General features: G+C 47.6%; 2 protein-coding genes across 5 annotated transcripts in view; one reads left to right on the plus strand and one right to left on the minus strand.

Annotated features, from left to right (window-relative positions):
- The window catches only part of PLCD1 (phospholipase C delta 1), a 57,907-nt gene extending 36,413 nt beyond the window's left edge, over positions 1 to 21,494 (plus strand). For all 3 annotated transcript variants that reach the window (XM_054192297.1, XM_054192296.1, XM_054192298.1), the window contains exons 6-15: positions 869 to 1,070; positions 2,832 to 2,976; positions 4,029 to 4,178; positions 11,195 to 11,362; positions 13,112 to 13,268; positions 13,584 to 13,700; positions 15,576 to 15,754; positions 16,283 to 16,415; positions 19,436 to 19,585; positions 19,955 to 21,494. In XM_054192297.1, the coding sequence (XP_054048272.1) occupies positions 869 to 1,070; positions 2,832 to 2,976; positions 4,029 to 4,178; positions 11,195 to 11,362; positions 13,112 to 13,268; positions 13,584 to 13,700; positions 15,576 to 15,754; positions 16,283 to 16,415; positions 19,436 to 19,585; positions 19,955 to 20,046 (1,493 nt within the window). In that variant the 3' untranslated portion in view covers positions 20,047 to 21,494. The remainder of the gene's footprint in view (positions 1 to 868; positions 1,071 to 2,831; positions 2,977 to 4,028; positions 4,179 to 11,194; positions 11,363 to 13,111; positions 13,269 to 13,583; positions 13,701 to 15,575; positions 15,755 to 16,282; positions 16,416 to 19,435; positions 19,586 to 19,954) is intronic.
- Positions 21,495 to 22,221: 727 nt separating this feature from the next.
- VILL (villin like) overlaps positions 22,222 to 27,677 on the minus strand; it is a 38,876-nt gene continuing 33,420 nt past the window's right edge. The window contains exons 18-20 of one of the 2 annotated variants that reach the window (XM_054192294.1): positions 26,771 to 26,839; positions 25,763 to 26,014; positions 22,222 to 24,516 (exon numbers count right to left, since the gene is read on the minus strand). In XM_054192294.1, the coding sequence (XP_054048269.1) occupies positions 24,403 to 24,516; positions 25,763 to 26,014; positions 26,771 to 26,839 (435 nt within the window). In that variant the 3' untranslated portion in view covers positions 22,222 to 24,402. The remainder of the gene's footprint in view (positions 24,517 to 25,762; positions 26,015 to 26,770; positions 26,840 to 27,677) is intronic. The other variant, XM_054192293.1, reaches the window with a different exon arrangement.

Consider the following 27,677-nt stretch of genomic DNA (forward strand, 5'->3'; position numbering starts at 1 on the left):
ATAGAGTTGACTAGAGGGTGGTGGAATTCCTGAGGGAAAGGCTCTGATGGCTTATTCACATGCCAAGACCTGACATGGCTTTGCAAGGTTAAGAATGTACCGATATTTCTGTTCTCCAAAAGCAGAAATGGGGGCAGATATTTTTGAATGGGGGCATCTGAAAAGCGATGAGATGTCTGAGTGGAGGGCGAAGAAGGTGACAGCTGTTTAGGAGAGCAATCACAGAACTATCTGCTCAGAAATTAAGCAAATTGCCAGTCTAGAGCACCTTGGAGGACATGTTCAAGAAATGAACACAGGCTTATAGGTTGTTTTTGTCCTATCCTTGTATACCTTCAGGAGAGGGACATTCTTTGCAGATGTCAGACTTCGGGATTAGACTGAGGTCTATCTCAGACCTTCAAGATGGGGAATTCTCAGTTTCTCCCCAAAGTTGAGTAGTTTTGCATTTAGTCTTTGCAAATCATGTATTCATTGGATAGTACAGATAGGATTTATCTGGCTATGTTTAGACATCTGACAACTTCTCTATGTTGGCATGAAGAAAGCTTGAAGTGCTCAAATGGAGATTTTTATACTGTAGCTCTCTAGAGACAGGTGAGGTAAGTGCTGTCTTTGACACTTTTAAGGTTTTATCAAGGACAGTAAGTGTTGTAAAAAGCTGTGCTTGGTGAAGGGGTTTTAAAAGCGTTTTCAGGCAGATGAAGCTGTCATCATCGTCTGAACAGCACCAATATCTTTACTATTAGCTGAATGCCTAGGGAGCATGTTTTGCCTTTGAGGTCCTCTGGAGAGCAGCAGGCATTATGGTGAAGATGATGGTGGTGTCAGATTTTCAATATGGGATTTCTGTCTGTTTATGTGGCAGCCAAGAGGGGTAATGCCATGACCAAAGATGGTTTCCTGATGTACCTGCTGTCTGATGATGGGAATATATTCAACTCCTCTCACCGTAAAGTTTACCAGGACATGACTCAACCTCTCAGTCACTACTTGGTGTCATCCTCACACAATACCTATCTTATGGAAGACCAGCTGACAGGTCCAAGCAGCACAGAAGCCTATATCAGGTAATGTATGTGTGTGTGTGTGTTTATGTGTGTGTGAGAGGTTGGCCTCTTTCTTATAGAAGACATACGGTGCATATGTACTGCCAGTTGCAAGAGGACCAAGAAGTGACTCCCACCCTGACACCAGGTAATGTGGACTGGCCCATGTTCACATCAGGGTGAGCTGTTTCTAAACCAGGTTGGCCGTGCGCCCCTTTTCATAGCACTTCGACCTGGGTCTCTGCTGGGCCCCATGTGGTGTCCACCTGACTGTAAGATGTATAATTAGTACATTTGGGACTAGTTTAAAATATCCGCAGTCATGTGGAGGCTGGATTGCAGCCCTCTAGCAGGGTGTTTTCAAATCATGATGCTGAGGGGGATGTTGCATTCCCCAGAATATGGCATGAGAGAGTGCAAGGAGCTTACAAGTTGCAAAGATTTCTGGGATAGAGCTGCAAGACTGTGTAGGGACTGGAAGGAGCCAAAATGATGCATACTGTCATGATATTTATGATCTGTACTGCCTTTTGGGAGTAGCCCCTGGTGTGGACTATCCCTAGAACCATGCTGGGGTTTATTTTGGAGACTAGTTTGAGCGCTCCCAAAAAAGAGGTAGGAGGTGAGCTAATGAAGCAGCGTGGGTGATCAGGAAACTTACGCCTGGTCCCTCTTTAGAAGCTCAGATGCTCCCACAGTGTCCCTGGACAGAATATTAGATATTGCCTACTTCTGCCTTTAACAACGACTGCTGTCTGATGTCTCATGGCCAGATGTTTGCAGTGGCCTTTACTAATGTGCACAGCCACCTTACGTTACTTCTGCTATGACCTGTACTTTCGTCAAATGAGACAGTGTTTCCTTATAAGCAAGCCAATGACTGCAGTTCTGTCTTTGTTTATTATTTATCTGATTCTCAGGGAACAATGGGTATCTTGAGTGACAAGCTCAAAAGAGTGGAGAGTGAAATCTGGCACAAGTTGCTTTTCAGTAGCTGTTTGAATTCCTCTTACGGTATCTTAAAATTGCAAAATTATGTTTTGGTTGTAAAAAAAAATTCCATGATTCTTATTGCAATGAGTTAAAGGAGTTGTGTTATCTGAAACGTATGGGGTTATTGTAAAAGAGACAAGATCACCTCCCAGATCTGTGTAGGGGAAACCTACATTTGAAAGTAAATTAAAATGAAAGTATGGATATGTAGAGGCGGGAGTTTCAAGCGAAAATTCAGTTTGGAAAACTGGCCCTTAGCAGTCTCCTCAGCTATGGTGCAGTTCTCACAGCTCCCTCCCTGACAGCTCTGAGGAGTCATCTCTCATGTCTTATCAGATCTAGATGAAGAAGTCACATGATTCAGTCTTTATGACCTGGCTTCTAAGGCTGGCTGTCTTACTGTCTTTCTTCCAATGCAGCCATTCTTGATTTTCTCTTCTTTTCACCATCTTTGGGAAAAGACTTGGGGCACAGTCATGAGTGTCCGTTCTCATCTGGCACTGACTGTGTCATCTTCTTTGGATAATTCTTACCTTGGACTTTCACTACCTCCTTTCTCAGATCCCACTGTGCTTTCCTTGCTCTACCTTGAGCTCTCTTTGCTGACTCTGAGCTCTCCTGATCCCATCCTTTCTCCATCTGCTTTCCTGTTTTTCCAAGCTCCTCTTTTTTCCCTTGATCCCTAAACTTCCTGTCAGCCTTCCCAGGCAATACCTGTGCCTGATGCACCCTTGTTTTGAGACGGAGCAGAAGGTTTAGAACCCAACCAGGTCCCTTCTTTGTTTCCAGAGCCCTCACCAAAGGCTGCCGCTGTGTGGAACTGGATTGCTGGGACGGCCCTAACTCGGAGCCTGTCATTTATCATGGCTACACTCTCACCTCCAAGATCCTCTTCAGCGATGTCATTAAGGCCATCAAGAACTATGCTTTCAAAGTAAGGACGAGGGACCCACTAAGAGTTGACATATTGCACAATCCAAGACTGATAGTAGGTCTCTGCCCTCCCAGCAGACAGCATAAGCAATGAAGACTTCACCTTAACCTTTCTCATGGGTACAAGATGTGTCCTTCCATCTGGGCATCCATGTTCTGCTTTCTGTAGAGATCCTTTCCTGGGGGTTGCTGGACAGGCAGAGCACTACCTGGGGACAAGTTTGAATCTATCCCAGCATAGCTGCATCCTGGACCCCACTGCAATGAAAATAATTCCCAACATCTTGAGCGTAACTGGTGGGAAACACAAACAAGACCATGATTTGCGTGGCTTTGATGTCTCGGGGTCCATTCCTAGTTTAGAGGAATTCATGTGCATGTGTTTTGGAGGGACTGATGCAAAGGACTGCATTTACTCTGCTTTAAAAGGAATGAGCAGGTCTGGGGTCTTCCATGGCAGTGCTGGGCCAGCAGCCTTTAAAAAACCTTGGGTCTGTCCAGACTCACTGGGCTTTCCACTATTTTCAGTGAACTTGAGAGCTAGTATCAAGTTTCCTGTGGGGCTACAAAGCAGTGACAATGACAATGCCTTCAGCACACAAAATGACGAGGGGGTGCCACAGGGAACCAGATCAGGCCTATGCACGAATGGAGGAAGGATTCACATCACCTAAGGATTTGAGCAAACCCAGTGATTTCAAAGCCTTCCTTCGCAGTCTCCTTCCCCTGAGGTAGGAAGGTGCTCTGGCCCACAGTGCAAATGGAGAATAGAGGTACAGGGAGCCTCATCAAAGTGCCCCAGCAAGTCCGAGGGAGGCATCCCGACCCAGCCTAGTGCCCTGTCCATTGGATCGTCATCTCTGGAAGGCATCAGCAGAGATCTGAGTAGGTACTGCAGAGTTGAATTTGTCCGTTTTTAACAGATGCTCATTTTAGCAGAATACTGTTGATACACTCATTTCCACAGAAAACAGTGCTGGGTTTTATATCAATTGCTATAGACAGGTGAAATTGCAGAGTTCACTGATGATGTATGTTGCTGTCTTCTTCTAGACCTCGCCATATCCTGTCATCATCTCCCTGGAGAATCACTGCAGTGTCGACCAGCAGAAGGTCATGGCTCAGCACATGACGACAATCCTGCAGGACATGCTCTTGGTTGCCCCAGTTGATGGAAACAGATCCCAGTTCCCCTCCCCAGAGGTAAGCAAGGCACTTTCTGCCTTCTGAGGCTGGGACAAGAGAGAAGTCTGTCTTCTTGCTGAGTGCCAAGTAGTGGACAATATGCATGGGGAGTGGTGAGAACTGGTCTTGCTGAGGAACAGTGGTTATCTGTGGGCAGTGGTCGAATAAGAAATAAGAGTATCTAGAAGTAGCTTGTGCACATCAAACACAAAATGCCCTGTTGCTCCTTGTTTCTTGTCTAAGGTCTCAGAGGAGACATCCCTGCAGGACTGAAGACATTCCTGATCCATTTACCAAGGCCAGGGAATGTCCTTCATCCCATGAGGTGGTTGCTTTTCTGGCTTGTCCCAGAGGAGATGAATCCTGAGAGTCTCTCTTGTGTCAGCTCCCCAGGCCCCAAAGCTGAATATGACCTTCTTTAGGCTAATCCTCTGAAGCATTGTTAGGTTGCTGCACGTACAGGGAAGATGAGCACCACAAGGAGTGACTACAAGGTGTCCCTGTGTTTTTAATCCAATAAGACTAGACAGTGCCTGATTTCAATGTAGGTGAGATGTTTTGCCCTTTGCTGAGGGATGTAGCTTGTGCTCCCTTCCCCCTTTAATGCCTCGGCTGCTCTACTGTGGATGAGGAAGCAATGAGGGCTGGAAGGACAGCTGTGATTTTTTGCCCCTCAAAACTCAAGGGGAAAACCAGTACAGGTAGCCTAAAACTGTATCAAGCACAAAGTGTCATCCCACTGAGAATGGCCTGGGGTGATAGGGAAGGAGATGTCCATGGAGGACAAGGGGACGCAGGAGGCTGCATAGAGATCCCCTCTGATCCCCATGAATGAGGGCAGCCGTGAAACTGGGAGCTGACCTCAGACCCTATGGGGGGAAGGAGATACAGCCCTCAACAGCGGACCACCACTATAAAATCATTAGCTGACAATTAGAAAAAATTGGAACTGGAATCTTGATATGAAATAACACGGTTTCCAAAACAGAAGCCAGAAAGGAAACATTCATTTGTTTCCGCCCTTTGGGTTTGTGGTTTCTTTCTTTCTTTTCTCCTAAGCACTTTGCAGAAACAGACTTGTGTGTGAATAGCTGCAGTCCCCTTTAAATTGCATTTCTTTGCTAAAGAAATCATTTGCCAAAAATTGGATCAGCATGCCTAGCCGGAGCTGGAAGCAGTTTGTGGGTGGGATAAAGCTGGCAGTCAGCAGGGGAGAGAGAAAAATGATCCACCCAAAATATCTTCTATAATTTTGAATGCTGCTGCTTCAGCAGGACCTTTGCACTGGCACAGACAAGGTGCCTCCATTTAAGAAGTGACTCTCCCAGGGTGAGGATACACGAAACATGGAGACAGGTCTCTGCAGGCTGTTAGTGAGTTGGAAAAATCAGTCTTCAGTGTCACCTCCTGGCTTGCTATTTGTCCCTGGTGTGGTATCAGGAAAGCCGCTGATAGCTTTTCAGAACGCTGCCTTGTGACCAGAGGAATGATACGAAGAAAGAAAAGAGAAACACCAAAGAAAGAAATGCGTGATGCGAGTGTAAGGGAATGACCCCACCTTCCCAAAGACGTTTTTCCCATTCCTGTGCTTGTCTAATCTCCTGCTCTGATTGCCCAGATGGACACGTGGCCCCAGCTAGAACAAAGATCTAGCCAAGATCTACCTTAGTGAATGGATTTGGGCTGATATGCTCCATTGGAGGGACCGATCCATTTAGTTTAAAGGGAGAAAAATTGCCAATGTAGCAAAATCTATCCTTCTCCCTCTGGTACTTTTCCTCTGCCTTCCTGCTATGTGAACTAGGAGTGTGCAAATGGCTGAACTGCTGATTTTTTTGGTGGAAAATACATCGAAGCTAAAACATTAAGGGGGAAAAAAAAAAACCAAACCAAAAACCTCTTGGATTTTCCACTTCCTTGTGAAGCTGGCATGGGGAAGCCCGGGATGACGTACTATTTATTATATTAGACAAAGGGTGGGATCTGTCACTGGAAAGAGGGTTGAAAGTCTGTAAATAGAACCAGGTGAAGAATTGCTGCGGATTGTGTTAGGGGGGCAGTGTCAGTAATTAAAGGAAGATCAGCACAGTTTGGATTCACACTAATGGTTCATACCACAGCCCAGGGCAGGCATCTGATTTATTAGGCTCCATTCAGGAACAGCATTGGACTACACAGAGCATCTAAGTATCTCTCTCAAGCTGCTCTCTTTAGGTCCCAGTAGTAAATTAAAGGTCTATAGGATGAAAGGCCAAAAGCCACACAAAATCTACAGGCAGTGCCAGGGTTGTAGGGAAGAGTTACTCCAATTTCTGCTGCTGGTTGCTTGTTGCAGGCCCTTCTGCCCTATCTCTGGTCTGCACAGCGATCTGTCAGGGCCCCTTCTCCCTCTGCCTGCATCCCAGCTAGAAATACTGCAAAACCCTGTCCCTGGAATGAGATTAAAACAGCTGCCAACAGCGCATGCAACTATTCAGTGTATCAGCCATATCCAAAACCCCTCCAACTCTTTGTTACTAGATTTCCTTGTTTACAACAACAGTGGATTTGGGTTTAACAGACTTGTCTTGGTAGGTGACCCTCAGGACCGTGAGCGCCCTACTTGGGAGCCCCAGTGCAGTGGCAGGGGCCTCTTCCATCCCACACCTTCACTGTCCCACCAGCCGTCCCTTCAGTCACATCCATTGCTGTGTCCAGTTTCCCCATCTCATCTAACATCACTTTGAGCCATGCAGCTCAGGAACCACTGCCATTATAGCCATGGCAGTGCAGGGCTCGGCACAACTGATCTGCATGGCAGCGGGGGTGCCATGCTCTGCCATGTGCTCGCAGCAAGGCAGTAAATGCCTCTAGATTTGTCTCGGCTAAGTCCAGACTGGGTTCAGTCACAGGTCTCTCAGCCAGCAGTGGATGTCGAGAGCCGTCTGCCTGGGCGGGTTACTTTTGCATCATATACTCAGCATGAATGTGGCTTCAAGTCCCTCTGCCTTATGGCTAACTCCACACCTATGCCTTTCTCCAAGGTTAGCCCAGCTTGTGTCAGCCTTATCTGCAGGGCATTTTCTTGGCTGAAGTTCTTGAGATGAGTTTCCCTCAAATCTCTCAAAACCTCCTTTGATAATGTGTTTCTTCCCTTTTTCTGGAGACTCCCTTCATCCTCCGGTGCCACTCATTGTTAAACCCTGCAACGCTTCAGTTTACAACTAGGCTGAACGACATAGACAGGTGGAGATGTGATATCGATTAGTGCATGTGGCCTGCACATCTTCTTATGAATGTGAACACGTTAATCCTCACAGCTTCTCAGAAATCTGGGGAGATGGAGATCTTCATCCAAAGAGTGGGATGTAAAGTGGCAGCGCTCAGACCCTGTATATCCATATATGTGAGCACTTCACTTTGGGCTCCTTTTGAGAACTAGTTAATACAACTGGGGGAGTTGGAGGTGTGGTCCACCTCCTCGTAAGTGTTTGTCGAAATAGAGAAGAAGAATCACACCCTGGGAGTGTGTAGTTTTCTCTGTTGACTCTAAAGGAGGTGTTGAAGGCAAAGAAAATTTGATGAGGTGGATCACTTTATAAATCTTCCACTCCCACTGAGATGAAAACCAGAAATCAGACCTTGCCATGGCTTTCAGGTTGATAATAGGGGCAAGAAACTTTCAGGTGGGATAAATGTATATGCAGACCTTTGGAAATCCTCTGCTCTTTACAGCTTTGCTCCTTCTGATAAAATCAGTGCTGCTTTCATTTAAGATGGTTGCCGTGTCCTGATTCACAGACTCCTAAAGGAAGCAAAGCCATGCGTCAGAACCATTTCATTGGCAGAGCTGAGCTTGTTCAGCATGCAGTAGAAAAGGTGGGAGAGCCGGGGAGCTCCATTTATGGAGAACTAAGGCAATGCCGTTTACAGGGCACGTGAGGAAGGGAAAGAGTTGCATCTATTCCAGCAGCCGCTCTGCTGTATGCTTTCAGTAGAGTCTATGTCCTTGTAGCCTTTCCCATTTTCTTAGGTTGTATTCAACCTTGGGCTTGCCACTGGCAGTTAGAATAGCTTTATGGTCTACTTGGAGAATATTTTATTGAGTATTTCAGCTAATGCGTCTTCCTAAGACGAGAGATCTGCTCAACAGAGCTGAACTGATAAGCTGAGTGTCTTTCGCCTCAGGCTAGAAATACTTAATATCACATGAAGGAGAACCAAAAGAGATGAAACATGTGCATGTGTGTGTTTGTGTCTGTGTGTATCAACTTATTTAAAACTTTGTTAAAGAAGATAAACACTCCAATATTGGACTTTGCTTCCTAAATGAAAGAAGACAATGAGACAATGTCTGAAACTGGCAGCTTCTGCAGGGTGGATTCACTGCAATGCAGCACCTTCTGCAGGAAATGGAGATGAAAATGCTCTGTTTTGGAGTGAATCTCACCCCTCATTGTGGACCAATGAGCTAATGCATCTCTTCTGGAGTTAGGTGGTACACGGACTTCTCTCCCATGTAGGCACAGTGGAAGTCAACTGCACAGGGGGATGCTCAACCTCTGCAATGCAACAGGACTCCAGAATGGAGCCAACATCTTAGATTTCAAGGCCAAAAGGGGACCACCATAATCGCCCTATGGAGAGTCTTGTGTAGCACAGTTTGGGCTGACCAGTGTGCCTGTGCCCATGGGGAGCATCTGCAGCATGTCCAAGGTTTCCCAGAGTAACCACAGTCTAGACAGGATAACAGCAGCACCGAGGACCGACTGCTGGCAGCCCTGGTATGTGGTGTGGGGAGGAGACAAGGCAGAGGCTGTGTCGCTGTGCCTTCACTGCTGATGTTATTCAGCCATGTCAGTCTGTGCCAGAAATTACACCTCCCACTTGCTGGACAGGCTGTCCTGAACTGGAGAAGCTTAAAAGGGGCTGGTAATCCTACTGGTAATCATGAATCGAGCCACCTGCCCCAAATACCTTATCCCTAGTTCTCTACTGTTGAGCTGTTCTTAACATTTCTTATGGGACATTAGAAAGCAGAGGCAGGTAATATCTTATACAGCATTACGCTGTCTGCAGCCTACAAAGGACAAGAAAGGCTTCTCTGAGCCCCTCCTCACTGTCCCCAGTGCAATCCCTCCAGGCTTGTCCATACAAAGTGTTGACTGGAGCCTAAAAACTCTCACAGAACTGGATTTCGTCCGCTGCCAGTGCATGTTGTGGAAGAACAGTGGAAAGCTGGATGTTGAGGGCAGGAGGGTGGAAAGAGACATGCGACTGAAGAGAGACTCTGAAGATGAGCCAACTCATCTCCCAGCCATGGATGTGGAAAAGCAGGTCACAGCTCTGCCTGGAAGAGGGCTGAGGGGCTGGGAAGATGGAGGGCGGTCTGGGGATGATGAGGTGGATACTGCTATGCTCTCACTGCTCCTTTGGGCCTTTTATTCCTGGTAACTGGTACGTTCCTTCCAGCTGCCTATGTGTAGCTTTTGAGTGACAGGGAAAGTGCCCCACTGTAAACAGATAATTTGTGGTAGCTGAAGAAAAATGCTCTTGGCTGCTGCCTCGGGTGCCAGTGTCAAATTTCAGCTCCAACCAAGCTTCATCCACAGCTTAGCCGGGTGGTGAGGAGTCGGGCTGGTCTCTGAAAAGATGTGATGCAATTTGCTTGCACCCACAAAACGGGAATAACGTTCTTTGAAAATGGCTGTGTTGAAAGATCCTTGATTTTCCACAGTCCTGTCATTTGAGAACGTTGCTTTTGCTGTTGTGGAAAGGGCAAATACAGGGTGTCACTGGGTGGAGGGGGCAGGGGGGAGGCATGCTATGCAGAGTGAGGTGTTGGCTAATTCTGAGATTGCATTTTTCTGGAATAACTAGCACCCTCCAAAGCCAGGACTACCAAACACATCCATGTGGCAGCAAATCTCCCACTGATTTCACTGGAAACTGCAGGATCTAGGGATGCTTCTGGGCTGAATTAACTAATTTGGTAGCATAATCCGCTCACTTAGAGATTGCACCCAGGCAGTCACCCTTCTCAGTACTGCTCCCTGCTGCCAGCATCGCTGCTGCCTTGTCTGGACTCAGTCAGCCCTCTACGAGCTTCAGCCTTCCTCCCACAGTCAGATCTTGCACCACAAGAGATACATCAGTGGTATGGGGGTCTGCGAGCAACCATGCGCTGATGGCCTGTTCCTTCACCTGAGGTTTTATGTGGACTTTGAAAGAGGCTGGAGAGAGTTGATTCAGCACAAGAAATGTGCTCCTTGGATTAGCTCAGCAGCCAGCTGTGTTATCTTGGCACGTGCTGCTGGTTATGATTAGTGTTGTATCATGCTAGCAGTCGCAGGAGAAGCTCTTTTCAGAAGAGGAGATATCTTTGAGAAGGGTCTGGGAACTTGTCCTTAGGTTGTCAGCTCCCTGAGGTTTCACCTGAAAAATCCCTTTACATATTAAAATCCCATGTCTGCTATCCACAAGGCACCCGTCCAGAACTTAATGGACCTCTGTCACCATTAAAATGTCTAGTGGAGCAGAAGGCTGCAGTGATTCAGTCCCTGCATGGATCTCATGCCGTTTCCCAAGTTGTGCATGTGTTTATAACCACACGTTGCAGAGACTGGGGTAGACTAAATAACAGAGGGGCAGAAACAGTGCCACGAATACTTTCCATGAGCCCTGACCTCCAGGCTTGGCCTTGTTTGCTGGGCCCCATTCAGTTTTGGAAAAAAAAGTATATTTTTATTGCCTCTAAGAGCATGAGTGTTTAAGTCGTCTAGTTGAGGGGATGGTCAGCTCTGTATTAGAGGGGAATCAGCAGGCTATCTGGGGTATTCGAACTCATGGCTTGTGGTCTCAGAGGCTGGCCAGAGGCAGGGCAAGGCCTTAGTGGAAAAACAGACTTATTTTTACCTGTATCTATGGATAATAACCAGTGACCAATGCAACTCTGAAAGGCCCTGTTGCAGCTGAGGAGCTGTTACATCCTTTCTCCTTCAGAGCGGGCAGAACCTTTTCTTAATCACCATCTATTTTGTCTTTTCCTTGTGCAGCAATTGAAAGGGAAGATCCTTGTGAAAGGCAAGAAGCTGAGCAGGCAGGAGGACCCCACCGGAACAAATGGGAACAACAATCTGGAGGCTGAGGATGTCTCTGATGAAGACGAAGCAGCTGAAATCGAAGATGAATCAGTAAAGACCGAGATACAGCAGAAGGGGAAGGTAAATAAAAGAAGTAACTGAGTCCTGAAAAGGGGCAGACCTGGAGAGGCAGAAAAGCTATAAACAAGATCTTTGCCTATTACAGAGGCTCTGAAATCCTGCATCAGGAAATCCCATCTTGTTAGCCTATCCCATGACTCATGCTGGAATTGAAATATACTTTCAACGTGTTCCCAGCTAAGACAGTTTTCAGTGTGTTTTCAGCTACTCAGCTGGGAACACGTAAGGGTGAATTGTTGAAATTGCTGAAGCTAATGACCCTGGTCCTTGCTCAGCTTAATGATTTCTGTCCCGAGCACAAACAGGGATCTTGCAGAGCCAGCCAAGCGTGAAGGTTAGCTTCTTTCCTTAAAATGAGGCTGCAGGACCCTGCAGCTGGGACAGGCCATATAGCTTTTGTGGAAGCAGTGGAAGGACACATGTTCAGTCTTTCTCAGTCTGATTTCCAGAAATGTATTTGTCATGGGACTATCATGACTTTGTTTATTACCAGAGACTGATGCTTTTCTAGTCACATTTTGGGACATACCCGCACCCTCACCAGCCAAGTTTTTCTGACCTGGAGGAGGGAGGGAAGATCTACAGATGTATGGCGAAAGGGTGGCCAGTTACTAAAGCAGTTAGGATCACTATTTCTGGGTGGAAAAGGCTGGCCTTTACACCAGTGTTTTGCGCCCTTGTGTGAGGACATTCATTTTTCCAGACTGCAGGTCATTGTGAAGGCCACATCCCTTAAGGACCAGGTTCATAGGTGATATAAATACATTCAGTCCCACTGATGGCAAAGCTAATTGGTATTGCCTCTGGATCTGGTCTGATCTGTGCTTCCCCTTGCTGATTTGCTCACTCTTTGAGGGTCTTATTTCTTTCTCTGAACTGTAGTCAATAATGCGTATAATTTTGAAGTCTGACATTTTCTTTCCTTGCATCTGATGGGAGCTGGTGGCTCTCACTTCACCCCTGCACCAATGAATGTGGCCGTGGAGTAGGATGTACCTACATTATGAGAACTTCCTAGTTCAAGGGGAAAAAGTCCAAGTTCTGTAGAGGCCAAAACATCCTTCCTTTCCCCTTATTTCCTGGTTTCCGTGCTTGGGACCAGGACACTATGGAAAACTCATTGCTAAGGCTCTGTTGTAAAGTTTAGCAACTGGAGACAGCCATTGATGCTGAAATACAAATGCAGAGAGCAGCAGAAAGGGTATCCCACCAACAAAGATAGAATCCCTCTGTCGAACATCATGCAACAAAGGGTGCTGGGACAGCAAAGCATCTGTTGTGTGAAATCCTCTCTTAGTTCACCAATACAGGCCGATCGGGCTGGTTGCTACTGTGTTTGTAGCACTAATCACTTGTGAGTTGTGATAGCCAACCTGAAATACTCATTCACATGATAACATGCAAATAAATGTAGAAGGAGGAATGGCCCAGATGAAATTAAATCTTGGTAGTAACACTTGGGAAGTCAGTGATATCATGGGACAGACCAGGATGGACCTGAGAGGGCAGTGATGCCCTGAGAGGAGGGATTAGCACTCTCCATGCAGGGCAAGAGACATGGCAAGGGCAGTCTGCCCCTTTTGCACCCTCTCTCTGCATAGCGGTGCCACTGAGTGTTGATAGCATGCATCCTTTTCATGTGAAGATGGTGGAGAAGAGAAGCCCTAGGGGTCCTAGACAAAGCGTGATTATGACTTTTGAGTGTGGCTGCAGAAACTCCCCACAAACCTCTTGCTCTCCTGCTTTTAGAGTGACACCTTGAAGCTGGCCAAGGAGCTGTCAGACACAGTTGTCTACTGCAAGAGTGTCCATTTCAATGGCTTTGAGGACCCCAGCCATCCCCGGGCATTCTACGAGATGTCATCGTTCACGGAGAGCAAAGCTCTGAAACTAGCCCAGGAGTCTGGTATGTATGTTCTGCCCTGGCAAAAGGCCATCCTCTGTCCCAGTCCCCCATAAAGGGACAGCTAGTGGTGGTTAAGCATGAGGAAAAAACACCCTGAAAGATGTTGGTTATGATCTCTTTGGCCATGCGTGTCACTGAGAAACAGTAGGAGTAACATAACATCATAGAGGCTGTTACCAAGAAGGGCATTTTATACAGGTAGTTCACATTTAGCCAGACTCACTAGGCAGAGGAGCAATATATCCAGCAGCATCAAGAAGAGATAAAAGTGGCTCCCATCACTGAAAGGGACATTTTCTTCTTTTTTGTCTGTAGGAACCAGTTTTGTTCATCACAACATCAGGCACCTGAGCCGGATCTACCCTGCAGGCTGGAGGACAGATTCTTCCAACTACAACCCCGTTGATTTGTGGAACGTCGGCTGCCAGATTGGTGGGTGCAACTGGGAGGCTGGAGAGGGTCAACATGGGTGGGTCACCCATGGCCTAGCTATGAAGGGGCTTCAGCTGAAGTAGATGTGCGATCTCAAGCCATTTGCAGGCAGAGAGGCTCAGTGGACACTGGGAGAGATCAGCGCTTCAGACAATGCTCAGTGACTTTTCATAGACTATTTTCTGGCCCACCTCAAAACCGTGAAGAGAGTCTTTCCTGCACGTGAATGTGCACATCCCTGCAATTTCACAGGAAGATGTGTTGTTGCCATTTAACAAAGCAGGAGGGAGCCAGGAGTTACAGTGTCTTACTGTAAAGTGCTGAAATCTCTGGCAGAGACATAAATCAAACTCAGCTCTCTTGAGCCCTAGAGCAAGGCCATAACCGTAAGGGCCAAGCTGTGGCCTGAGCTGTTCCCTGTAGTCAAAGCAGCTCATCATACCTACTCCCAGGGCATGGAGGCCCCTGGTAGTATATTGATGTCTCAGAGATTTGATGAAAACAAGGGACCCAGAGCCTGTTAAGTGAATTATGTTGTAGCTTTCATCCAGGAAACCTGGTGCAGTGTTAAGTGGGCAGGCTGGTGATGACGTGGCTCTCTTGGTGATGCTGGATGGTGGAAGTGTCCCAGTTATGCCTACATGGACCAGCCAGACAAGAGAATCTGCAGATGCAGGGCTCCCTGGCCCCCAGCTGTGTAGACCTACCTACATGGGCTGGATGTGGCTGTCAGCATATGAACTCGCTGGGTGCTGCCGCCCCTGTAGGGGATGGATGTACCATCCATTGGCCTGTCTCTCCAGTATTGAGTCTGGCCTCAGGAGAGTCTCTGGGAGGAAACATCAGGTCCCTCGGGGTACACTAAAGCCAGACCTGCATGCCTTATCTGACCTGAATTCAGTATTTGGGCACCCAAAATAAGTTTTTTTTCAGAAGCTCCAAGTACTTGCAGCTCCCAGTATATAGTAGCTCCCAGCTATACTGCAATTATTAAAGTCTTGTTTGCAGGTGGAAAAACAGGAGAGTGCCTTAAAATGCTTTTGGGCATAAAGTATTACAGGTTATGTAGGACCCAGGACCAGGATAAGTTGCCATCTGTCCTAGAGCTGTCTTAGAAGTTGCTAAAGAGGTTGGCATCACCCTTGAGAAATCAGCGGAGTACTGAGGAGGTGCTAGGGTCCATGTGCACTCCCTGTGTGATACTAGTGAGACCGTTCACTGAGACTGCTTCCAGACTTGACATCAATGCTTTTAAAAGGATGGTGGCAAATTGGAAAGAATACAAGAAATCTGCCTGGCATTAGGACACCAGTGAGGCTTGATCTATTTTGGGCAGGGGACAATAAAGAGATGATTTGATCACAGCTTCTGTACTCCAGCATGAGGAGTTCAGACAGCAAAGAGCTCTCTAGGCTAACCAACAAAGGCATCAATGGCCCTTGGGATGGCAATTGGAAATAGGCATATCTGGGCTGGAAAGGAAGTTTTATAATGAGGCTAAGTAGTCAGAATAACAATCTGAGAAGGATTTTCTGTCTTCACTGCGGGAGATAACTCCTTCAGCATAGAAATGAATGGGTTTATCTAAAAGATGCAGTTGTCCAACCAGGTGACAGAAATTCAGTGCGGGACTCTCTTTGACCCGGTGGCAGTCAGGAGAACAACTGAGGTGACTGTAATGTCGTTTCCTATCTCTAACGCAAGAAATCTTCAGGAGTAGCAGACTACGAGGATCAGAGTTCATCACTGCTCTTTAAAGCATGGAAAAGCCAATGTTTATGTCCATAAAGCGCAATTTCATGTGAACAGAATTAGTATTAAAAAAGTCCCATTGATTTATCTGAAAGTGACTGAATTTATTTATTTATGTTGCAGTTGCCCTAAATTTCCAGACAGCAGGCACAGAAATGGATGTCTACCAGGGTCGGTTCCAGGACAATGGGTTTTCTGGGTACGTCTTAAAGCCGGAATTCCTCCGGGATGAGCAAACCAAATTCAATCCAAAATCCATCACAGAAGGAACATGGGGGACAAAGAAGAAGCTTCTGCTTAAAGTAAGAATAGAAGTCAGAAAATGTAGCATCCACCTTTGGGGGGGGAGGGGGGTGTAGGTCATACCTTTTCCTTCTCCTGGTCCCACCTGGGCAATGTTATCCTAACCCTATGCATTTCCAACCACTGGGGTCTCTGCTTCAGTCCTGCATGGGCGCTCATCCTCCAGGGACTTATCACATGTTTAATGTTCAGCAATAGGAGAGCTAATGACAGTATTCTCTGTCGTTACAGAAACATACAGGCAGACAGTCAAGAGTCACCACTGTTGTTTCCAAGTATCATCTGATCCCTGTGGCAACAGTTAGCAAAGTTGCCTGCCCCCTAGCCAGCTTGCTGGGCTGGAGGAATGTTCATTAGGTGCTTTGGCTTGTGACAACTTAAACTGAAGGATGTCACAACGCTGGCTCTGAAAGACCAGCACCAGCTTGTCACAACAGGTCCTGCGCTCCTGGAGAAGGAGAGGGACATTTGCCAGGGAGCCGTCTCTCCTAATGATGTCCTGACCTCTTCCTCTGTTTCCTCCACAGATCATCTCTGGTCAGCAGCTGCCCAAGGTGAACAAAAGCAAAAACTCCATTGTTGATCCTAAGGTGACAGTAGAGATCCACGGTGTCCAACAGGATAACAACAAGAAGCAGACCAAAGTCATTGAAAACAATGGTAAGGGGTTTTCTTCCATGCCGTGCTCCCATGGGGCGGTAACCCAGTTGTTTCATGCAGTGGTGTCCCTTGCCAAGACTGCTGCCCTGTGGCTGGATCTGCCCAGGTGCTGTTGGCCTAATTCAGTGCAGGGACCCTGGTTATAGACTGCTGGTGGCATGAACTAGCCCCACAGACTGATGTCCCTATGGAGAATTACTTTTCAGGGGTTCTTCCCTCTCTTTTCTCTCTAAGATGTTTGGAAACAGAAATTCCCTCCAAAACAACATCAGCCGTATGATTCGTTTTGAGGCTGGCTGCCAAATTTGTAGAGCTAGAACTTTGGAAGTGCCCTTTACCTCCGTGCAGTTGGACTTGACCTGGGATGCATGGGTCACCACTAACATCTTCCCAGAGAATGCTTCTTGTGAGGCTGATTTTATCCTAAAAGTGTCGCAAACTCACAAAAGGTTGAGGTTACAAGGGACTTTGGAAATGTCTGTTCCAGCCTGTGCCCAAAGCAGGACCAACCTCAAAGTTAACTCAAGTTGCTCAGGTTATTGCCTGGATGAATTTTGAATATCTCAAAAGATGGAGATTCCCCAGTCTCTCTGGGCTCTCTCAAGTGATCCAGTCTTTGAGTGACCTCATGATAAAATAAGATATCCATATCCTTAACGAGAAATTCTCCTGTTGCAGTTTGTGCCCATTGTGCATCATGCTTTTGCTGTGCACGTGTAGGAAGAGCCTGGCTTTATCTTCTCTATAAGGAGGTAGTGGAGGATGGCAATAATAACCCCCATATCCTTCTCCAGGTTGAATAACTCGACCTCTGTCAGCCTCTTCTCATATGTAACATAGCCTGTGCAAAAGGAAAATATTTCCTGCAGCTCAGAGCCTCCTCACAAGGCAGGGACATTGCATCTGCTTGTCCTCTCTGCCAAAGTGGCACTGCTGCTAAATTAATGCATATCACAGCAATGGTACACGTTGAGGGGTAAAAGCTGTAAGACCCGATCTCCAAAGAGCCGGGCTCAAGCCTTACCCAGCTCCAACCTCAGAGATCTCATGGACATTTCACCTCCCGGTGGACCACTTCTCAACGGTCAAACATGGATGTGATTTCCCTCCACGCAGTGAAAGTCTGAATATTGTGGCCGCCTGAGTTTGCAAAGGGCAAGTTCAGCCCTCTGTCCCGTGGGAATAACAAGGCAGTAGGAGTCTGAAAAATTAGTCCTTGCCCTCCTGCTGACAAACACACAGGTACACACACACACACGCTGCTTTTCTGCATGGAGTAAGAGCCAAATGCTAGAAAGCCAATGCATATTTTCCTCCCTGCTAACAATGTTTCGCTTTTCCTCTTTCCTGTTTGAGTAAATCTGGCGTGGCTCCTAAAGCTCATGGCCATTTCCGTCACCTACAATAATTTTTATAATGAGCGAAAACTGTGTAGGGAATGTTTCAGACCTGCCAGACCTGTTCGTCAGGTCTGCTCAGCACACCCAGCCCCACAGCTGGCCCTTGGCTAGCTGGAGCGATACTGGAGCAGTGCTGGAATGGTGCTGGAGGGAGCATTGCCCAATGGAAAAAGAATCAAACCATGAAAACATCAGTGTTGGAAAGGGCCCACTGCAGAGAGGGGGTTACATTTCATGGGCTGAGGTTTCATATATGTGACCACGCTTCAGCAGCTCACCTGGTTTGACATTTTACAGTTGGAGTCGATGATCTTAAGGGTCTTTTCCAACGTAAATGATTCTATGATTCTGTGTTGGTGGGACGGAAGCAGGTGCTGTGGGCACAGATCAGGTCCCAGCAGTGCAGCTGTGGAGTGTGAGAGGCTGTGGGAACCTGCTGGCTCAGAAGCTCTGAGCATCTCATATGGCTCTGAGACGGGTTGAAAATCCCCCACAGATGTCAGTACAGTGAAACCTACGGTCCTAGGGCTGATGACTTTCCCTCGTGATTCCCTTCATGATTTCTGCTCCCATGGCATCAGCAACACTGTTTTTTTTCTCCAAGGATGAAGGAGGTGAGGAGCAGATGTGCGTTATCTGAACAGTCCAGTTGATTTAATCCTACTAAAGTCCAAATAAAGTTCACCAACCCAGCACAGGTATTTTGTGATGGCACTGTCCACAGGCCCATCTCAGCCCCTTCAGGGCCAGCTGAAAGATCAGGGCTTCAGCTGACCTTCTGCTGTCTTTGGGCTCCTGCTCTGCACAGGCTGGGCCAATGGCAGCAGAGTTTCAAACAGGATGTCCACTCCTCCCGTTTGTTTCTGGGGAGTGGTTTACTGAAATTGCAGAGAGCACCCGCTGTGACCAACAGAGAGAGCACTGGGCTTGCTTTTCATTCCTCATCTGATGTGACGGTCTGGGTCTTGTTTGCTTTGTGAGTCCGGATCACGAGATCCTTATCCGTAACAGAAGTGGGGCTATTCTGGCTGTCTCAGACACTGCCCTTATATAGGGAGACAGAAACCATTTTTTTCTCCAGACTTGATGATGCTTTTTGTAATCAGGTACCTTTCTTGCAGACAGGGAAAGTGAGGCACAGAGTGGTGACAGATGGTTCCAGAAGGCTGTCACAACACAAAGGCACAGCCCTCCTCTCTGCTCCCCCCTGGTTTAGGGCTGTAAAAATTTGCAGCTGGTCCAATGGCAACCAAAGACATCTGTGTATCAGCCAACAAGAGCCTGTGGAGCAGAGCCGAGTTCACCTCCCTCCTCCTCCTTGCTGCCTTCTGGGAGCGTGGTGCTGGTCTGCAATGAGCAGCCTAAGCTGAAGGATTTATTAGTAGCAGGTAGCAAATCAGCGTCAGAGCTGGGAACAGTGGTCTTGGCACCTCGTGAGACCGTTGGCCTGGCTCAGATTAGTTTGGCAGTCAGGCAAAGTCTCCATCCATTTGCAAGCATCTCCGACCTCCGTCCTTATCTGCCAGCATTTCTGACCTCCATCCTTGCTTGTGAGCGTCTCTCACTTTTTTTCCTGATTTGTGAGCAGCTCTGATCTCCGTCCTTCTCTGTGTTGCCCAGGCTTTAACCCAAAATGGGATGAAGAGTTTACATTTGACATAGAGATCCCTGCACTTGCCCTGGTCCGGTTTGTGGTGGAAGACTTTGACATGTCGACCAAGAACGACTTCATTGGGCAGTACACCCTTCCCTTCACTAGTCTGAAGCAAGGTAAGGCCCTGCTCCCCGTTCCTCACAATCACTGAGCCCTCTGGGAAGCTTCCGTGATGAGCGGTCCAGACCCATCATACCTCGGGTCAGAACAGGTCCTCTCTTGGGGCAATGATTAAGATGATAAACGGTTTATTGTGCAGCTGTTAACACTGTCTCTGGGGAAGGGGTCCCCTTGTCACCAGTTGCCTTGGGCACAACACGTTGCCAGCGCTCAAAGCCGTGCATTTCAGACCTACCTGTTCTGTGGGGTACTGGGAGGAAAACGCCCTGAGAGAGGGAGATGTGTTTGCAGGCTCTTGGCAAATGTTAGCAAATGTTTTTCCAAACAGACTAAAGGCCACTTTCCATCTGTGTCTCTGCTTCCAGGTTACCGCCACATCCATCTTCTGACCAAGAACGGAGACCCGTACTCCTCCTCCACCCTCTTTGTGTACATCGATATCCAGGACTGTGATTAGCAGCTCAGCTCTTTCAGGGCACAGTGAACCTCGTTACAGACCTAGAAGGAATTCAGCCTGTGAAGTCTGACAATGTCAGGGTCCCAACAAATCCCCAGTGCCTTATCTGGAGCAGGACATGGTGCTCCATAGGACCCCTGATGTGAAATAGCCATCAACCTTCTCCATTCTGCATGCTGGGAACACCCTAATGCTGCCGTTGAAATTAATCCTTTTGTACCTGTTTGACCAATCCACCTGTGGTTTTGGTTCACTTTATTTAGTGTGGGTTTTTTTAAATTCTGCTTTTAGCGAGAGGATAGGGACTCCTTTTTAGCAAAGTACAGCTCTTGGGTTGGGTTCGGTCAGATATCTGGACAAAACACCCAACAACTGCGCAAGAAAAAAATCCACCCCACCACTGAAATCAGTGGCCAGATGCCAGGTGATTTCTTGCGACTTCAGATGTCAGCCATCTTTCACCGTATGAAGTCTTAAACGGGGATGCAATTCTCCTCTTTCCTGTTACAGATTGAAAAAGAAAGCAGCACGACAAAGGCCCGTGTTATGTAACTCGACTTTCCTTTTGTATTACAATAAAAAATACATGAACACTACTCCGCCTGCGTGCCTGGCGCTCAGCCAGCTCGCTTTGCAGTCAAAGCCCGGCTCTCACCCTGTGAAGGAGAAAGAAGCTGCCGAACGGCAGGTTTCCCTCTAACCCAAAGTGAAACCCCCTCAAAGGGACCTCAGAGAATGTCTTTTGCCGATGACGGTGGAAAGGCGCTCAACTGACAGTAGGGCTCTTCTTCTTTTTTTTTTTTTAATGCGGTAAAACTTTCTTTGTTTGTGTTTTTATAGAAAAACGTCATTTTTTAACGCAGAGGAAGTGGTAGAGGTAGCCTAGCACAAACAGACAAGAGCGGTTTGAACAGCGACAGTATTTATGGCAAAAGGTGATCTATCTTCAAGTACAACCACAGAGTTAAGGGAATATTGTTGAAACAGAATAATATATATTTTGAAGTGCCAACTATGTTACTAACAATATGTTAGACTATTAAAAGTAAAAAAAAAAATATCTGGAAAAGTCCAATTACTTGTCACTATTTGCCTCTTTGTCTTACTTGAATGCAACACACATGAAGTTGGAGCTAGATGTGCTTAATTTCTTAAAGCTCGCAGTCTTTCTGGGGTTTTTCATGCCTGGTGGTGTAGGGGACGGGCTGCTACCAACGAGGTTAATGTCCTTTTAAGCAAATTCCGATCCACTCACTCCCCCACCTATTTTTGATTCCAAAATAACCTGGATTTAGTGATTTTTTGGTCCACTGCAAAACTGGATTTCATTTAGTCCTGCCTGGAGTTTGTCACGCTGCAGCAGTAATTGCTGGACACATTGATTTTTTCCTCTTCACTACAATATCGTGTGATGTTGTAAACCATTGCCAATTAAATGTGAATTATATCCACAACTCAAAGGCTCGTATTGAATTAACTTGAAAGAGTTCAAGTGTGGCAGAGGCCACCGAGGCAGAACAGGGTGTCCTGCAGTGACAGGGGCTGTCTCTCAACTCACCTCTGGGATGGGGCATGTTGTATCGGGAGACGCCTTTGAAGGCCAAAGCTGGAACATCCTTGATTCCAACTTGGGGACAGCCTGAGTTCGGTCCCAGCTCCCAGGATGCTCTGAGCATTTTGTTTTGAGGAGCCATGAGATAAAATGCACGAACGATGGATACCCAGGACTGCCCTGTGCCACGCAGGTACCAGCCCTCACCTGCCTGCTGTGGCCAGCACTAGAGAAGTGATGGACAGGGAGTGGGAAGCGATGTGGGGGCAGGACCACACTATCCAGGGCCAAGATGGGCTTAGATGGGCTACACAGAAAAGCCAGGGTTTCCTCTGCCTGTTGAACACTTAAATAAAGGTAGGAAAGATCCATGGGAAGAGAGAACATCCCTCATCAGGTAGGAGAGTTGGGCAAAAACTACTGGAGCCAGGCGGGAAAGTAACTGAGACGGAGATGGGATGGACCAGAGCATGATGGACAATGCTGCAAGATGTGTTCTCTCCCCACAGGAAGGGACATGGTCCATGCCATTATCAAGGGACCTCATCTCTGAGCAGATTGGGAAGTTCTGGAGCCCCACTCTGGGGAAGAGCTCCTGTAAAAAGAGCAGCAGAAAGAGGACATGGCTCACCGTGAAAGGGGCAACTGACACAAAAGGGAGGATGTGGGTGAGCAGCTTTCCTTTAGAAACCAGAGGCTGAGAGTAAAACCAGCTCTGCCCAGGAGGAGAGGAGAGCAGCAGCAGTTTCCAACGGGCCCAAATATCAGTGGAATTTATTATCTGCAAAATCCCATGCCCCATGCTCTGCTAGTGTGTGTTGGTGAGTATCGTGGCAACAGGAATTAAAACAATTTGTAGCAAACTGGCCTAATCTCCCTAATCCAATGGTATATCCGCTGGTCGCCATTTGATCGCACGATGCTCGTTAGGCCCACGCTCAGGGCTGATAGGTGGCATTGCTGCATTTTGTTGAGGAGCACATACGCTTCGTTAATCCGGGAGCTGGCAGGAGCACGCCGCAGCGGGGCGATGCAAATATTGTTGCTTCCAGCAGTGGCAATAGAGGCTGAAACAGGGATAATGTGCACTGATTGTATCCAGCGTGAGCACAACAGGAGCAATCACGCAGGTAATTTGGCTGATTACTGTCGCTGCTTGACTCTTACCTTATTCTGGGTTCAATGGGTTTTGGGCTGGACCCTCAAGCAGAAGTGGGATGAAAGGGTGGCAGGAGCATGGAGATAATGACAGGGTGGTGGTTTACGTGAAGTAACTACCAGTTCTTAAACACAAAGATCTGTCCAGAAGAACCCCATCTCCCGGAGGTCCCTGCCTCCAGCCCACCACCTGCAGCTCCTCAGCTTCATCCCCGCATCCCTGCTGCAGCGGTGGGCAGCCAGGCCAACTGCTGACTGGCCGAGTACCCACCATGGGCAATGGAGCGGCTTCAGGAGCAGGGTACGTGGGCGTGGGGAGACAAATGGTCCTGGCTATGTGGTGTTTGGGAACAGAGGGGGCCCCACCTTCTCGGTTTATTCTTTTCAAAAAATCCCAAATCCCATTAAAGACCAGGCGTTTGAAGGAGCTGTGGCCCTGCAGAGCTTTCTCTCCACTGCCGTCCTACCCCACACGCTGACCAAGGACACTTACAGTGCTGCTGCTGGCTGTTTATTTGGAATCACTGATCAGGCTGGAAATGGAGTAAAGCTGCAAAACCACATCTTCTGAGTTTTTAAATGAATGTCTTCCCTCCTTTAGTTTACAGTTGTCTCCCTCCCTGATGGCTTACATTTCCCCCTGCCCCCCCGATCGGACTGAGCTCTCAGTGAGGAACGAGAGCTCTCAGCCCCATGGACATCATAGGGATGGAGCCCTGATGAAACCTTCAGCGGGACCCACTCTGCCTCAGGTCATACCACAAACCATTCTGGCTTCCCCAAGCCTCTGGTCTGCAGGGCGGTGGACTCTTACATTCACTTGCACCCATTTGTGCTCAGGGAGGCCGGGTGAGATTGGAGATGCTGTCTGAACGAGAGAAAAATAGACGATGTCTTGTCTGGCAGTCAAAATCAACAGCTGTGTGTAGCCCCAGATCTCATCATCCTCTTGAAATAGATCAGCTAATAAATATGTTCCAAATGAGCTGGGTTTTTTTCCAAGCCAGATTCTCATTTGTTCTCTGTACTGGGCTATGCGTGTTGGTCTACAACAGATTCTTGCTGTTCTTTGGCGAGAAGACATTTGCAAGGTGAGAAGGGACTGAACTGGCTGGTCTCACCCCATGGGCTACCCCGTCACACATCTGGCTACTTCATTACCTTTTTCCTGAACTCAAGGCTCCCCCTCTGTCCTCCTAAGGCTTCCCTCTCCCCTCCCCACCCAGAAATTACATAGCAGCTGCCAGTGGCCTTTCTCTGGCTTAATGTTAAACTTCTACAAATGAAGGAAGACCGTGACCTTGTGCATGTAGTGATTTGCAAAAGGGAGAGGAAAGAAGAGGCTACAATATGGTTGTGCGACACACACTCGTCTTCATGGCTACCAGCAATAAAGTGTCAAAAAGAGACAAAAACATCCTGCAAAGCCGTTGCTGCAAAAGGTTTTGTCTCCTTGGGTTCAGGGTCTGCAGGGAGAAAGGAGCCATCCCCTGAACAGTGGCTGCTGGAACAACTGCATCGGAGCTTGGCCTGATTGAGATGTTGGGTTGGGTTTGTTGAGCAAATGTCTGTGCTGCTTCCCTGACGCTCCTAAGAGAGCGAGGGTTGGTCCCAGAGTCACGGGATGCCGGGTGGCCCCTGCGGTCTCAGAAGAGTCCACATTGCTTCTTCTCATTCTGCTGCTTCCATTTGGGCATCTGGTAGAACTCATCCTTGGACTTCCCGAAGATATCGTGGAAATCGGCATCGGAGAGATAGTACTGCAGCGGGAGGAGAGCAAGGAGAGGTCAGCTTTGGCTTTTGCAGGGGCTGGGACACCTCCATCAGCTGTGTCCCTTTCTCACTGTGCCAGTGCTGACCCCCAACTCCAGGCCAACAGCTCCTGTCCTGCTGCCTGTCCTGCCTGCGGAATGTTCCAGCAACTGTTCCTCATCCTCCTTCCTAAAGCACCAGGGGAATAAAAGCCCACCAGCCCAAAGGGATGCTCTGGTTCCGAAGGGTTAGCATGCTCTGGCTGGAATTTGGTCCCCACTAATCAACCATTCTAAGGCCAGGACCATTAATGGTGCATGGGAAAAATTCTGCTGGCCAAAGTTTTGGGTGGTTTCTTAGGTAGTGATTCAGAGGGAAAGCATCTCCCCTTCACTCGGTTCCCCCTGGACTGGAAAGACAGAAAGTTTTGTAGATAGCAGGCTCGTCAGTGATAGTGAGAAAGACCCTGTGAGCAACTGAGGTTGAGTTTTCCCTGGCATTTTGGGGAGAAGAAAGCACCCCTGTACAGCTGAAATACAACCATGGGCATTGCCGTGTGGCAGAGCTGCTGGCCCGGCTGTGGATCAGCTCTCTGTCTGTGGGTCTCGGCCTCTGCCAGGAGACCTCTTGGGGCAAGAAACTGGTCAAACTTGGGTTGTAGAGAGCAGAGGCAATTGCCCTCCCCTTTCTTCCCCTCCATTGGCTTGCTTGGACTCAGCTACGGACATTGACAAAATCCTTGGGCTCATCAGAAATCTGAAATGTGACATTCCTCCCTGTCCCTGGATGGTGAAATGAAAGCTTTCTGACAAACAACAAAAAAAAGAAAAAGATGCCTTCTGGAAGGAGTTTCAAATGAAAACAAGCACCCACAGCCCAAGCGAAATGCAAATCCTGGCTTCGTTCTCAGCTGTGTCACCTTGTCTCGCAGGAGCTGTGCTTTTGATGCTCTGTCCCTCCAAGGACAGAGGTTGGGTGGCAGAGTACAACAACTCTACCAGAAGAAAAAACATTTAAAAAATGACTATTTTAAATTCATTTTTCTGCCATAAAAAAATAGAAATACTTCCACTAGGGTAAAACTACGACAATTCCCTCTCACGTGAAGCTCCCTCTTTTTCATGAGACCTACGTGTCCAGCTACTGTCTCCTTGAGCCTGAAGCAGGATTTAATAGTCTAAAGTACTAGTGCCCTTAGGCAATGACCAAGTTCCAGGTTAAGCTACAAAGGCATCAAGCCAGCAATGCTGTCACCTCTTTTTTAGTGGGATCCACGCCTTCTGGAAGTTCATCCACTGTCTTATTCATCAGCACCTCTCGGGAGTAGAATCCTTCACCGTTGTGCACCAGGGAAGAGCTGCTGTTGCTGTTGTAGTTGCTGCTGTTGCTGTAGCTGTTGCTGTGGTTGAAGTGTGATTTGTAGTCTGGGGAAGCACTGGCCGTACTTGAACCACCCAAGTTGGTCATGCTGAGGGTTCTCTTGTTCAGGCTGATGTTGTTAAGGTCCTGCCAAACGGCGGAAAACATGTCAAGCTCTGGCAGAGCAACCTGGGTGTTATCCCAGGATCTTTCTCTCTGTTGGGGTTGGGGGGGATCTGTTTCTGACACAAGCTATCTGTTGGGCTGCTGCTCCAAAGCAGCAAGGAGAAAGTCCAAACTAAAACATTAGTCCAGCACCTCCATCAATGTTATGTCTTGATGGTAGGACTGCTAAAAGCACAGCACTGATGTAACTGAAGACACAGTTGTCACATTTTTCTCAAGATAACAGCAGGGGGAGGTGTGGGAGGGAGGACAGGAGGTGAGATTAGGTATCTGCCATGTCTAAAACATCTAAATTACCTAGGTACCCTTCCCTGACGTGCCATCTCTCCTGGTTCAAAGCCCATGCCACTTTCTTCCAGCCTTCCTCCTGCCCCTGTCCAGGGCAGAACTGAGCCTGTGTGACCATCACGTTTGGGACTGTTGGGACCTTGTTTCCTCCATGTTTCGTAGGATCCCCATTGGGCTGTGCTCTTCTTGACCAGGGGCCCTTTGTCTGGGTTCTCAGGGGCCACAGCACTGCAGACTACTCATACCATAGGGGTTATTAATCGTGTCTCCCTCTGCCTTCCACAGAAGAGCGCAGCTCTGACCCTGGCAGCCTGAGGTCCCCACGCCTGCTCTGACCATTGTGTCCTCTCCTTCATGCAAACAGGCTGGAGGACACGGTGGTGTCTAAACCCAGGTGTTTCCCACCCACATGGTCGAGAAGCAACTCACCACTTTGATCTCAGAAAGAGCCGACACGTCTCCTAAGCTGTTCTTCATGTCCTCATAGGACTTGCCATCCTAAAGGTAAAGAGGGTTGTAAGAAGCGCAGACAGCCTTTAATAAGCACGTGGTCCTGGTCTCTAACAGGGTCAGGAGACCACAGGAATTTTAAAGGCCGGCGATGCCCATTGAGGTGGCAGCTGCTGCCTCCCATGATCCCCAGCTCCTGGAGTCAGGAGACTATGCCAGAATCAGAGCTTTCACTCAAAAGCAAAGAAACAAATGGACTTTAGCCTTTGCAGTTGTACAATAACAGGTGAAAAAAGGAAATTTAAAGACTTCAGTGAGCAGAAGGCAAATAAAGAGAAATCATATTTACCACTGGATCAAAATCTTTTAAATCTTAAAAGAATCTTTCAGAGCATGAAAATTTGGGATAAACTTATATTCCTTTTTTTTTCCCCCCTTCCCTGATTCATTTAGCTAAAGCAACAGATTTCTCAAAGCCTCAATCCCTGACTTCTTGTAGTTTGGTACCACGTATCACCAGCTACCTCTTATTTCCTAAAAAAAAGGAATACACTAGATGTATTGGCAAAGCTGATGACTGTGTTTTCCTGAGCAACCAGGAGATGTCAGTTCTTAACAGAATCATCCAACAAAGTTCCCCAACAAGAACAAACAACGTAAACACATGGACTGCAGAGCAAACAGATTTAGACCCAAAACTGAGCAATGAACACACACACACCCCCCAGATGTTTCTGGGATGTCAACAGTTTGGATTGTCTGCAGTTGCTGAAGCTGCCTGCAGGGGATATTTTGAGAGGCACATATTTTATGAGCTGTATCCTTGTTTTTCAGCAGTTCCTCAGAAAAAAAAAAAAAAACAAACAAGTTTTGACCTTTGTTCTAA

Source organism: Rissa tridactyla, chromosome 2 (genome assembly GCF_028500815.1).
Source record: "Rissa tridactyla isolate bRisTri1 chromosome 2, bRisTri1.patW.cur.20221130, whole genome shotgun sequence".
Lineage (NCBI taxonomy): Eukaryota > Metazoa > Chordata > Aves > Charadriiformes > Laridae > Rissa > Rissa tridactyla.